The 14,242-nt window shown below is 38.3% G+C and overlaps 1 protein-coding gene across 2 annotated transcripts in view; it reads right to left on the bottom strand.

Annotated features, from left to right (window-relative positions):
• LOC110385370 (fatty acid synthase) overlaps positions 1-14,242 on the bottom strand; it is a 54,759-nt gene that overhangs the window by 21,078 nt on the left and 19,439 nt on the right. Inside the window, exons 2-6 of one of the 2 annotated variants that reach the window (XM_038014152.2) lie at positions 13,035-13,261; positions 12,452-12,637; positions 1,130-1,896; positions 820-1,050; positions 378-695 (exon numbers count right to left, since the gene is read on the bottom strand). In XM_038014152.2, the coding sequence (XP_037870080.1) occupies positions 378-695; positions 820-1,050; positions 1,130-1,896; positions 12,452-12,617 (1,482 nt within the window). In that variant the 5' untranslated portion in view covers positions 12,618-12,637; positions 13,035-13,261. The remainder of the gene's footprint in view (positions 1-377; positions 696-819; positions 1,051-1,129; positions 1,897-12,451; positions 12,638-13,034; positions 13,262-14,242) is intronic. The other variant, XM_062671277.1, reaches the window with a different exon arrangement.

Genomic DNA, 14,242 nt, shown 5'->3' with positions numbered 1-14,242 from the left:
TCTTAAGTGATTACTGAAGCCCATAGACATCTAAAACGTAAATGCTGCCACCCACCTTGAGATATAAGTTCTAAGGTCTCTTGTTACAGCGGCTGCCCCACCCTTCAAACCAAAACGATGGCTTCACGGCAGAAATAGGCAGGGTAGTGGTTCCTGCGCGGACTACTACTACTACTCCTCCTATACTACTTACTACTCTTATACTACTCCTCTAGATCATAGGTGATAGAATGGCAGGTTTGAAGGTTTAAAGATAGCTGCTACTCCAATAAGACGATCTTACGCCTCAAAGTAGCCGGCTGCATCCTAAAGTAAAAAGAGCTTAAAAAAATAATAATTGTACTGCAATAATGGATCATATTTAAAAGTTCACTAACGACGATTTCAGTTTGCATCTCGTTCAGGAGCAGCCCGTAGCCCCGGTACCCGTGTCCGGGGATGTTCCGCGCGTGTATCGCGTCCAGCAGACCGTGCAGCTCTGCGTCCTTGGCGTGTTTGGCGGCGTGTTCCAACAGGTGGGACACGGCGTCCTCTGTGCGTCCCGAAGCGAGGACCAGTCTAGGTATGGCGTACTCGGTGCGGACACGCTTGCCGACACGCTCCGATTCCAAGATGATGTGAGCGTTGGCGCCTCCGAACCCGAACGAGTTGACGGCCACCAAACCGCCGTTCCATTCGAGGTTCCGGTCTACTACCTGTGCGGAGAATACGATGAATAATTAGTACCAGTACTCATCAGTGTGGTTCAATAGTTTACATCAGACATGTGGATGACATAAATTTTAAGAAATTATTTTTATGATTCCATATTGTGTTTACCTTGATTCTTCCATCGCTTAAAGCTGGTATATCAAGATTTGGACTCTTATAATGTAAATTTTGAGGTATGACGCCATTCTCCATGGCGACGACAACTTTAGCGATCGAGCACAAGCCCGAAGCAGGCTCCGAATGTCCCATGTTTGACTTGACTGAGCCCAAAAGCAGAGGATCTGAACGATTTTCGCAGAATAGCTGTGCTATTGCATTCACTTCTTGTGGATCTCCGACCTAAATGAAAATTTAATTTGGTTAGTTTCATACTAAGACTTCAAATTGGAATTACGTAGCTCAATTATAATGAATTTACCTTTGTACCGGTTCCGTGAGCTTCAACATACACTACATCTTGCGGCCTCAAGCCGGCTTCTTCAAAAGTTTCCTTCGCAAGTCGGCGTTGCATGTCCCCCGAGGGGAAAGTGATGCCCTGGACCTTAGTTCCGTCTGTGTTCATCCTCGCGCCCCGCACTGTTGCGTACACTCGACGCGCGTTGGCCCGGCGCTGTAAGACCACGACCACGGCCGCTTCCGACCGCACATAACCGTTGCCGCTGGCGTCAAACGCAGCGCAACGACCTTGCGGAGACAGCATGCTCAGTCGGTGGAAATTGAGCGAGTTGGCGGGCTTCAAGCACAGATTGGTGCCGGCAACGATGGCCGCGTCGCAGTGACCCGCGCGCATCGCCGTCACGGCTTGAGCAAGCGCAAACATTGAACTCGAACAGGCCGTGTCCACGGCGTACGAGGGACCGCAGAAGTCGAACGTGTACGAGATGCGGTTGGGGAACATAGCACGGCAGCACCCAGTCAGGGCGTAACCGTTTATTTTGTCAGGATCGGCGGTCCACATCTCTTCTGTTTCAGAGTTGGAGACGCCAACGTAAACGCCAGTCCGGGAACCGCGCAGCTCAGTTGGATTGAAACCGGCATCAATAATGGCCTCGTGCGTGAGCTCCAATAAAAGACGGAGCTGCGGGTCCATGAGGTTTGCCTGCTTCGCGTGAACCCCGAAGAACGTGGCGTCGAAGTGTGCGAGGTCTTTAAGTTTTCCATTCCTCTCTGGCAGACCGTGGAGACCTGAACAAACAAAAAACAACTTTAATACTCTCAGTATTTAAATTTCAGTACCTGGATGACCGAGATTTGCTCGTTTTTGTTTTTTTTTTTATAAATTGTGTATTTTAGAAATTATATTTAAATACGAATTACACATTAATAAAATGACGATATTTGAATAATATTTTTCGATTTAACCGACAGAATAATAAAAAATTAGGAACTGGTTATTTAAATAAAAAATCAAAATTATCGATAAAGTTGATTATTGAAAACATGAATAAAACAACATTTTCTGAAAATAAATCGTAGCTAGATCGATTTATCGCCCCCGAAATCCCCTGTATACCAAATTTTATGAAAATCGTTGGAGCCGCTTCCGGTATTCAGATTATACATATATTTATATACTAGCGACCCGCCCTCGCTTCGCTTCGGAAACATTAAAACACACATGAAACCAAAAAAAAAAAAAATACAAAAAAAAAAAAGTAGCCTATGTTCATCAGGGACAATGTCGGCTTCTAATGGAAAAAGAATTTTTCAAATCGGTCCAGTAGTTTCGGAGCCTATTCGAAACAAACAAACAAACAAATCTTTCCTCTTTATAATATTAGTATATACAATAATTGCTCGTTAAAAGATATAAGATTAAATTAGTTGCGTTTTCATAACAAATAGGAAATTATTATCGTATTAGGTATAATACTTTGTTTCAGTGTAATGCATTTTCATCATCGCGTGAGCTATTAGACGATATTATCAGATGTTTATTATTCGAATGACGTCACGACTCGCGGAAGTTCGCCACAGTACAAATATTTACAAGTTTTTCCTGTCATACAATGTGACGCGACGCTATTAGCTGTTCGTCAATTAAGTTTGGCCTTTATGTGTCTATGACACAATAGATATAATGAAAAGTAACACAATTTTTACATATCTTCTTCCAAAAATCAGGTAATATAGGTGAACAACTATCTAATAGAAAAATTTTTTTGTTCAAATACGTAACACAACTCAACTATAATGTGATAATAAAAGCGAATACTCTCATCGCTAAAAACCCATTGTAAAATTTACGAGCTGTTCCGATGTAATCTGCACGCACACTTCAAAATTTCGTGTCGGCACGCTGCCAAAACGTTGGTGTGTGTGAATCACGCCACTTACATGACGTCACCGTCGTCAATGCATGCCTGCAGACCGCTGGGCACGATCATCGTTTTCGCCGAAAAATTTGCAGAAATAAAAACTTTATCGCTCACGTTTTAAAGTTGATATTTCCAAGATGCACTAGTGCTAACAATTCTCTATTGACATGCACACGTCTGGGAAAACTAAATTCGTTATTTTAATAGTCATAATGAATTGTATTAACAACTGTACAACGCCGTGCGTTTTTCGGTACAAACTTACACTGTTAGATACCTACCTACATTCTTAGAGTCCATGGACAACGCGACTTAAATATCGCAGACCATTTTACGATTACGAGGGGCTAAGATATCGAAGTTTAAATTGCATTGAAACGATCGCGATCTGACCTTTCCAAGAAATGATAACAAAATACAGGCAAGACGCTGAGTTCGACAAATAACGCACTTTATTATATCACTAGCGACCCGCCCTCGCTTCGCTTCGGAAACTGTAATTTATTATTGATTTCTCCACTATTTCATGGATGTTATTATACATATAAACCTTCCTCTACAATCACTGTATCTATTAAAAAAAAACGCATCAAAATCCGTTGCGTAGTTTTAAAGATTTAAGCTTACAAAGGGACAGACAGATATAGGGACAGAGAAAGCGACTTTGTTTTATACTATGTAGTGATGGTGTCATGGTGAGTGCATCGGTTAAAGCTACGGTGCGTCGCTGGGTCGTGAAACTATAAATGTAATTCCATAAACGCTCCCATGAACTTACTAATCGACTCATAGTTTATGGACGAGAGGCTGTCTCAAATAATTGTTTTTCCCGCGAAAATTCCATCCGTTTTATTACCACTAAACTCCAAATTTAACGTAAACAAAATGGCGAGGCAAATCTGCGCGTTCATAAAAATTTGCAGTCTTTGATTCACTTACACGACTATAGTCATTCGCTACAGCGAAATTACATTTATCAATAGAGAAAGATACTATTGTCTTGAGTATGAAGGCGTCTACAATTCAGTTCCGTTACAGTTAATAATCATTCGTCACACGTAATTCGGTCATTGGCTGTCTGTACTGCTGTACCTATTCAAATAATAATAACCACGATGCTAGTGTGAGCTGATTTCGTTTTCCTTGTTATATATTCTATATTTATTTTTAAAATTTAAATTCAGAATTCGATCTTAAAAACAATTTTAAATTTCGATATGTCATTATATTTTTTTTTCATGTAACGTGTAAATAGATAATAAAGTTTTATGTATATAATATGATTTATGTCCCGAATTTTGATCGTTAGTATTGTGTTTAGAATATTATGAAAAAATCGAGACCTCTACCACAGATTCCGACTTGGAAAACAACATCTGAGTCAAGTGTTTATATTCTATGAATAGGGCTACAATTTTTTTTGAAATGGATGCTGTGTATTACATTAATCTCGCTTTGAACTTGTAACGACTTATTTATCTTACATTTTTACATACCACTATAAAATTACAATAAATCTGTATTTTAAATTTTAAAACTTCTTCATAAGATTTGATATTTACAGTTGTAATAAATTAACACAGCAAGCTGTAATGAAAATTCTATCTAATTAGTGGCAGTCAATGGCAGATTTCCTCTCCTGTCCTGATGGTAACGACATACCGTCAATTAAACGCTAAGTAGCCGTGAATGACGAAATTCTAAGAAATCTTTGTAATCTTAGACCAATAAAAGCACAAGACAATACACTATACATAAGTCCTCAGTATCTTCGACCTATATAGTTGACACCGGATTCACAAGGCATTATCTCTGGTCTTTCTCGAAGCATAATTTAAGGATCTCGATAAAAAATAATATTGTTCTGTATTTGTACTTTCTTAACCCACATTTGTAAAATGAGATGATGTTGTTTTGTTTTTTTTCCTACCAATGCTGATTTTTCCTACCAATGCTGATGGTCTTGAGAGACCATTTCAGCCTACCTGTTGTTAAGTGGTTACTAGAGCCAATAGACATATTATACAACGTAAATGCGCCACCCACCTTGAGATAATAATATAAGTTCTAAGGTCTCAAGTATAGTTACAACAGCTGCCCCACCCTTCAAACCGAAACGCATTACTGCTTCACGGCAGAAATAGGACTCACAAGTCCTACCACCAGCAAAAACTCTAGCAAGAGCATTGCTTCTTAGAATCTACCACCAGATCGAAAACGCGACCCACTGAGAAGATCCGGCGAGAAGCTCAGTGGGCTGTGTCTGTGGGTTAATTTACTCGCCGAACGAAATGACGGGTTCCACGGGAACGATGACAGGTTTTTTTATGTTGTTCCAATTTTCTTCACCCGTCTTGATAGATAATGATTGTAGTCTAAATTGTGTTATATACAGTATGTTTCATCCTTCAACAAATTCGTGCTACAATAAGTGTGCCTAGTGCGAGTTTTTTACGTTCTCGATAGCGTAAAAGTTAACTCAAATTTGTATGCAGTTGGAACAGCGCCCCTAGCGGCAAATGTATAAAAACGTTATACACACACACAGTTATTACGCCAACTTTAAAAGTAGGTATTTGACTTTTTTTACGCGTTTCCTTCATCGTGAAAATCCAGTTCTGTACAATTACTATACGGTTAAATGTAAATTCATCATCAGATAAAGATAAAAAAATAAAATGACTTTGTTATGATCTGTATTTTGCACAATAAGACGTACGCGAACAAGTCATTTTGGGGCTAAGCAATATTGATTGCATATCTCCTATTAGATCGTTAGGTATATTCCACTGTGAATAAATAATCTCTGACATCACACGACTCCAAACCGGCAATGTCCAAAAGTAAATAATAATATGTTAATTTCAAATGTTTTGAATAATTCTTCGTGATCTCAATTAAGTAAGATAATTTATTTATAATAAGTTATGTTATTTACATGAATCTTATATCAGTATTACTAAGATATTTTAATCATTATTTTTTATTGCATCTAATGACAAGATCACGAGGTTACTGATATTAAGAGGTTAACTGAAGCTCATGAACTTGAATGCCATAATCGATCTTGAGACATGAGGTCGATTTCTCAATTGCGTTGTATAGCCGCTGACCCATCAGTCAAACTGGAAGGAATGTCTCGTAACGGACGGGGTGGTGGTATCTACCCGTGTGGGAGAATATACTTTGGAACTTCTTTAACTTATAAATTTTTGCGGGTTTTATTTTATCACGCGTGGAAGTCGTTCGGTTCGTGTAAGGTACGTGTGTTTAAAGTTAAATTAAGCTTTTTTTTCTCTTACCTAATCATTGGTAGCCTTAGGGGCTATTCCAACTTCGCGCGTACCGGTAGGCGAGCTCACGGGCTCAACCTGAGAGAATTGCTAAAGAGCAGTGCTTCGCTGTATCTACTACCGGATCGGAATCGCGACCCGCTGAGAAGATCCGGCAAGAAACTCAGTGGGCTGTGTCTATGGGTTAGTTCGCTCTTCAAACTCTTCGTCGTAATCAATGAGTTCGACGAGAACGGTGAAGGGTGCTTGAAGAGCTTAGAAGAACTGAGAAGATCCGGCGAGAAATTCAGTGGGCTGTGTCTATGGGCTAAATCGCACGTCGAACTCTTCGTCGGAGTCGAATTAAGTATTGACATCTGCCTCGCTACCCGACTTGGACGCGTTACTTGCAACAGTGTGCTTAGCGCGAGTTTTTTAACGTTCTCGATAGCGTAAAAGTTAACGAAAATTTGTATGGAGCTGAAACGTTTGCCTACGTTTGCCGCTAGGGGCGCTGTTGCAACTGCCTACAAATTAAGAGTTAACTTTAACGCTATCGAGAACGTTAAAAAACTCGCACTAAGCACACAGTACAGCGCGAGCCATAAAACTGTTGTGTTTATTGGAAAAACTACTTTTCGTTCCGCCACATATATACATAATATGCTTCTGGTTTAATCGTGTTACACAAAAAAAACAAAACATTAAAAAAATAACAAATTGGCTAGCAAATACGCACGGAGATCATTAATGGCAGTCGCGCCGGTTACGACAGAAACCTGTTTAGCGATCGCCCGAGAACTTGGCTCGTTATGTCTGTGATCTTGACTCTGACTGACAGCTGCCGTTAACTGACAGTTTGACACCGGTACGTTGACTTATGACAATATACATATATATATATATATATATATATATATATATATATATATTTTTTTTATTGCTTAGATTGATGGACGAGCTCACAGCCCACCTGATGTTAAGTGGTTACTGGAGCCCATAGACATCTACAACGTAAATGCGCCACCCACCTCGAGATATAAGTTCTAAGGTCTCAGTATAGTTACAACGGCTACCCCACCCTTCGAACCGAAACGCATTACTGCTTCACGGCGGAAATAAGCGGGGTGGTGGTACGTAGGTACTTATTCAGGGGTGAAAGGTTATTTGGTTTAAGCGACACTTTTGCATCTTTACAGAAGAGTCATTTACAGTTTCAAATTCTCATAACAAAAAAAACTTCTTTTGCTATTTGAATGTGTTTTACCGATGGTAGGACCTCTTATGAGTCCGCAAGGGTAGGTACCACCGCCCCGCCTATTTCTGCCGTGAAGCAGTAATGCGTATCGGTTTGAAGGGTGGGGCAGCCGATGTGACTATACTGAGACCCTGGAACTTATATCTCAAGGTGTGTGCGCATTTACGTTGTAGATGTCTATGGGCTCCAGTAACCACTTAACACCAGGTGGGCTGTGAGCTCGTCCACACATCTAAGCAATAAAAAAAAAAAGTGGTAAACGTAATTTAAGTTCAATTAAAAACATCGAACTGTTGATGATAATAATCTATCTATCTATCTTCTATCTATATATATAAAAATGAATTGCTGTTCGTTAGTCTCGCTAAAACTCGAGAACGGCTGAACCGATTTGGCTAATTTTGGTCTTGAATGATTTGTGAAAGTCCAGAGAAGGTTCAAAAAGTTAATAAATAAGAAAATGCTCAGAATTAAATAAAAATAACAATTTTGTTTTTTCTTTGATTTGTCCCCCGTCGAATAGATTCCTTTTGTTTGTTTTAAGTTTATTTTATACAAAAGTTTAGGTCTTTTATTTATCGATTGAGGCACTACGAAGTCTGCCGGGTCAGCTAGTACCAAATAAAACACACCTTTAATTACAAAGAAGATTTTTTTTTGTTTATTGCTTAGATGAGTAGACGAGCTTACAGCCCACCTGGTGTTAAGTGGTCACCGGAGCCCATAGACATCTACAACGTAAAGGCACCACCCACCTTGAGATACAAGGTCCAAGGTCTCGGTATAGTTACAGCGGCTGCCCCACTCTTCAAACCGAAACGCATTACTGCTTCACGGCAGACATAGGCAGGGCGGTGTTAACCAGTAAATATGCTTAACCCAAATACCTTTGCCTTTCATCCCTCGATACGTGTTTCATGTATTGAATTACGTTTATTAGCGTTCGCCCGATAATAAAAAACCACTCGGTGCGGTGGTGCAATAGTTAGCGACTCTGCTGTGCCGAGAGTCGTGGGTTCGATTCCCACACATCGGGCAAACATTCGCGCGATGAACAAGTTTCTTTGTTCTTCGTCTGAGTGCTCGTCATCTATAAATATATTATTATATCAGACTCGCTTTTATTAACTTAACGCGTATCTATCTATTTATGTAACGGAAATTTCCAGCATAGAGAGAGAGAGAGAGAGAGAGAATACACTTTATTGCACACCAAAACACAATTTACATTCAAAAACAATCAAAAAAAAGCATTTGTACAATAGGCGATCTTATCGCTAAAAGCGATCTCTTCCAGACAACCGTTTAATTTTTATAGAAATTCTGGAAAATATAAAAAAATATAGCAGGTATGTTGCGGTGTACTATAGATAATACATTATTATAGAAAATATATACATACAATAAACAAAATATATACCGTTTACATATAATATGAAATATATACCAATATTTATATACCAATATACATACTTACATACAATACATACTAATATACTTACATACACATAATACAACAGTATGGAAATAATAAATGATGATGCAAACAAACAGCACTAAGAAGATAAGTAGTGTTCCTTCACCATTCTTTTAAAACAGTTTATAGTTTGGACACTTCTCACTGCATCCGGCAGAGCATTCCGCAATCGAACCGCCAGCATAATATTTATTAACTTGAAAACTAGCACACGTTTCAAAGATCGAAAAAAATACAACAACAATAAAATTGTATACTCATATCTCAAACATTTAAACAGAAAAAACAAACAGTGATTAATTAACTTTTTTTGTTCGGTTTGCTATTTTTGTGTTTTTTTTTTTATTATATATTTTTTTCTTTTTTGCAATACTGAAGTCAGAGATGTCGTTGAGTAGACAGGAAAAGTATTTTGTTTGTTTGTAATAGTAATATCCTAACCTTAATTTTAAACTTTACTTTCCGAGTAATTCTGACTTGTCCATTCCAGCCCTATCTATAGTCACAAAGATCGACAACGTACAGCCGAATCATAAAACTAAATCGTACTGAAACATGAAACATGAATACGTGTTGTAACAACGGCCAAGAAGATCTATAAACAAAATTCCAGTTTCAGTTTTTTTTCTTTTCTTTTCCGTATCAATAAAATGATACAGCACCGCCATTGTGTGCGCAGCGCATCACGCAATAAATTTAGATAAATTCTTCATAATTTCATTTAAAATAAAGTAATTAAGGTTAAATGGGCGTAAAGTTTAATTACATCATCGCTGCTCGTCTGATTCAATAATGTAATGTAATCAGTGAGTTAAATTAATATTTTCTTAGGAAAATAAGGTCGCATCGAAAACCTAAACGCTCAGAAAGGTCACTATCGCACTGATCATAAATTGAAGTAAATATTATCGTTCTGAAAGGTCATCAATAATCATAATTAATACTATAATTAATTGAGTAATTTTATTTCTCGGTTAATGTTTTTATTGAGTTATAAATAATTAGGGTTACGTACGATTGATGCTTAATAATATTTTTTTCTAATATCGACATTAAATATTAGAGGACATAATATTTTTTGCCACATCTTTTTCTTATTAACTTTGTGTAAATAATGATCCGTTCGTATATTATGTTTAGAGAATTCTCGCAATAGTAATAAGTAAGGGAATAATATACTGGAAAATTTTGAACCACGTAATATATCAAGTGTGTTTCGACAAGGAGCAATTTTTTGTTTACGTAAAGAAAGGGTCAAAGTTTTCGTGTACAAAGAAAATTTACGTGGCGTCATACATGCAAATTATTATTATACAATTGTAATTGCATACATTGTTATAGCGTGTCTATACTTCGTTGACAAAAAAAACTATATTATATATTAACTATATATACAAAAATGAATTGCTATTCGTTAGTCTCGCTAATACTCGAGAACGGCTGGACCGATTTGGCTAATTTTCGTCTTGAATTATTTATGGAAGTCCATAAGAAGGTTTAAAAGGTAGATAAATATGAAAATGCTCGGAATTAAATAAAAATAACAATTTTGTTTTTCCTTTGATGTGTCCCCCGTCGGACGGATTCCTTTTGTTTGTTTAAAGTTTATTTTATACAAAAGTTTAAGTCTTTTATTTGGCACTACGAAGTCTGCCGGGTCAGCTAGTTATATATAAAGATATTCATTCTCGCATTCAGACGGCCGTGACTCCGTATCCCCCCCCGCCTATTACTTTTTGTCTCGATTTGTTTTTTGTTTGTTTAAAACAACTGCCAAAATTATTGGACCGATTTTTCGTCGAAACCAGTTTGAAGTTCATTGTTTTAGATTAAAATAGGAACAGAAAAACGACGGTAACCAGCGAATATTAGAGATTTTAGTGAATAATATAACACTGTTTTTATTTATTTATAAAAATTACATAAATTCGCTGTATTTGTTTTCGTCGGTTTTTCTCATAACTCATAACAGATGCTAAAGATAACATGATTTTATATTCAACAATATTATATTTTAATGAAATTAAGCTGAAATAAATGATTTAAATTTTCATGCGGGTCCTCAAGCTACCTAACTTGTGGCATGCGGACAAAGTCACTATCAAAGAACATTAACAAAACATGTGGCATTACGCAGTCATTAATATTACGGTGTATATCCCCTATTATAAATAGATCATAGATTTGCATAGAAAATATTCAAACAAAATATACATCCAATCATTTGCGCAGCTTGCGCTAGCGTATTGTACGATAGTGCCGAGCTGTGTGTTTGGTGCGAGTTTTTTAACGTTGTCGATAGCGTAAAAGTTAACTCAAATTTTTATCGAGTTGGAACGTTCGCCTATGTTTGCCGCTTTTTTTCCTACCTATGCTGATAGCCTTGAGAGGCTATTTCAGCTTCACCCTAACGTGTGTAGGTGAGCTCACGGGGCTCAAACCGGAGTGTTGCTAACACTGACCCTAGCAAGAGTAGTGCCTCGCAGAATCTACCACCGGATCGGAAACGCGACCTATGTTTGCCGCTAGGAGCGTTTTTTTTTTTTTTTTTTTTTTCCTACCTAAGCTGAGAGCCTTGAGAGGCTATGTCAGCGTAACCCTAACTTTTGTAGGTGAGCTCACGGGGCTCAAACCTGATGACGTTGCTAACACGAACCCTAGCAAGAGCCGTGCTTCGCAGAATCTACCACCGGATCGGAAACGCGACCCACTGAGAAGATCCGGCGAGAAACTCAGTGGGCTGTGTCTGGGAGTTAATTTACTCGTCGAGCCCTTCGTCGCAAGCGACGGGTTCGACGAGAACGGTGACCGGTGCTTGAAGTACCTAGAAGCACCGTTAGTGGATCGGGAGGATCCGAGATGACGTGTCTAGGAGCGCTGTTTCAACTGCATACAAATTTGATTTAACTTTTACGCTATCGAGAACGTTAAAAACATCGCACTAAGCAAACAAGTCAGATACTAATAGACGCAAACTACCGGAAGCTTTTTTGTTTATATATATTATAGTATAGTATGGTTTTAGGGGAAAAAAGGGCAAATTTATAAAAGTACCTAATAATAGTTATTACTTATATTTGTTAAAATATCTGATTATATGATTCAAGCAACAGCTGCTATTGAACATATTATTATAATATAAGAGAATATAACTAAGTAAATAAATTATAATGTGAAAAAGTTTTACTTTCATTAATTTCTAATTACTAATGTAAAAATTGTCTGATGATTAGGATCGATGTGTTGTTTGCAAAACATAATAGAAATTACAAATCTTATCGGCTAGACGGCTAATGTGTGAAGGCGTTTCCAAATGACTACTTAAAATTTCGAGGAAAAGCGTAATAATCATCGTTGATAATATTGGGAAATCGTTTGATCAGACAAGTCTTAACTGATTTCTCCGCTGACTCACCTGGGACCCATCGTCTGCTGTCAGCGGTGACGAGATCCACTCCAGCGAATAGTTGCTCGGCGAACTCTTCGATATTGTTGGACTCCGGCAGCTTCCCAGACAGACCGGTCAATACTATGTCATCGTCGACGCCCGCGCCATTAGTCCCGTTCACCACGCTCGGCATATTTCCTTCGCTCTTACAATCTGAAATAAATAACATTGGTTCTTAACACTAATAATTTGTACTTCAGAAATAATCTAAAAATCTCTAAGACAACCTATAACCGTTTTGTGTGGCGCGGGATCACGGGACTACTTGGAAGGTCAACCCAAACAAGTTGGGAGGAAAATCCGGGAATTTTTTAACTATAGTCTGTTTCTAAAGATAAATTTTCCCACGTACAAGTCGACCGTGGAATGAACTCTCTTACACGGTGTTTTCTGAGAGCTACAACATGTCCTTACACAAACATTGTTCGAAAAGTACCATCGCAATTATGCAGGGGCATGTTCTTTAGCGACCGTGAGCATTAATTATCAGATGATCAGATGAGCCGTATGAACGTTTTATTTTCGATGTATTCAACGAAAAAATGCTAACCGTTTTAGAAGAGTTCGCGATGGTAACGATCACTGTACGATCAATCGAAACACGGCCGGTCAAGAGCCGCGGAACCGATGCGTGGTGACTATCAGAAGACCAAGAGACGAGTGAAGCAGATACGATGGAGCGGCCGATTAAGTGAACGAGATAGCGGGGTCGCGACCCTTCACGACACGCCGCTTATCATCTACAAGGACGTGCAATGTCGACGTGTTCTACCGGAGCTGAAAAACCACATACAACCGGTTAACGCATTGCGTTTCCTTTTCGGCGAAACTCGTGCGCATTAATGTGTTTTTTTTCCGCTGTTAGTATAAGGGGCTGCGTGATACTTTCGTCTTCTCGCATTAAAACTGTATATAATTTCAAAAGTTACTAATTTTACAGGAGAGTGTTTTAAAGGTTTAACATGTAATATTTTTAATATTAATCATATTTGCAACTTTTTTTTTCATTTTTACCAGTTACATTATCTGTCTTTTAAAGTAAGACAATATTATGTGTGGCGGGTAGCCATCATACAACGCAAAATAATTGACAGATGCCTGAATCACGCCCCTACAGTTCATCGCAGCCCACGACCGGATCATCAACGCTCAGGGTCACCAGTTGTAGGAATATACGACAAAGGGAAGATCTTCCACCGAGCGGCTGATATTTGCTCGGTAGACCGACGGTCCGAATGTTGTTGTTCGGAACTTGTATATATGCGCTTTATCTTGAAAATGTCGTAAGCGAGATTCAGGCATCTGTCAATTATCTTGCGTTGTATGATGGCTACCCGCCACATTATGTATTAATTTTGTTAATAGTAGTGAAAACATATATCTCAATTTCGAATATTATTGGAAATTGTACACTTTTAATGCGAAAAGGCGTTTTGTACGTCCTACGTGTCCGCTATGACATTCAACGGAGTTCCTTTATCATATGATCGAGTCTGTGGTCGCTTGACCTCTTAATTTGATACGCAAATGATGACAAGATATGTGCGCATCACGTTGTTGTGGCTCGTAAATCAATCGTCCATTCTACGTACGATCGCAAAGAGGACGAATGTTTTGCCGCTGGTTTCGAAGTGACAAAACCTTATAAAAACAACTGTAATTTTTTTTTCGTTTAAAAATAAATTTGCATATAGATAATGAATACATTACGGTATAGAATTGATTAGGTATTTTTCTGCGGTTTTCACGAGTCGTAAG

This window comes from Bombyx mori, chromosome 11 (assembly GCF_030269925.1).
Source record: "Bombyx mori chromosome 11, ASM3026992v2".
Classification (NCBI taxonomy): domain Eukaryota; kingdom Metazoa; phylum Arthropoda; class Insecta; order Lepidoptera; family Bombycidae; genus Bombyx; species Bombyx mori.
The sequence above is the reverse complement of the archived record's forward strand: the minus strand, read 5'-3'. Positions and strand labels throughout refer to the sequence as shown.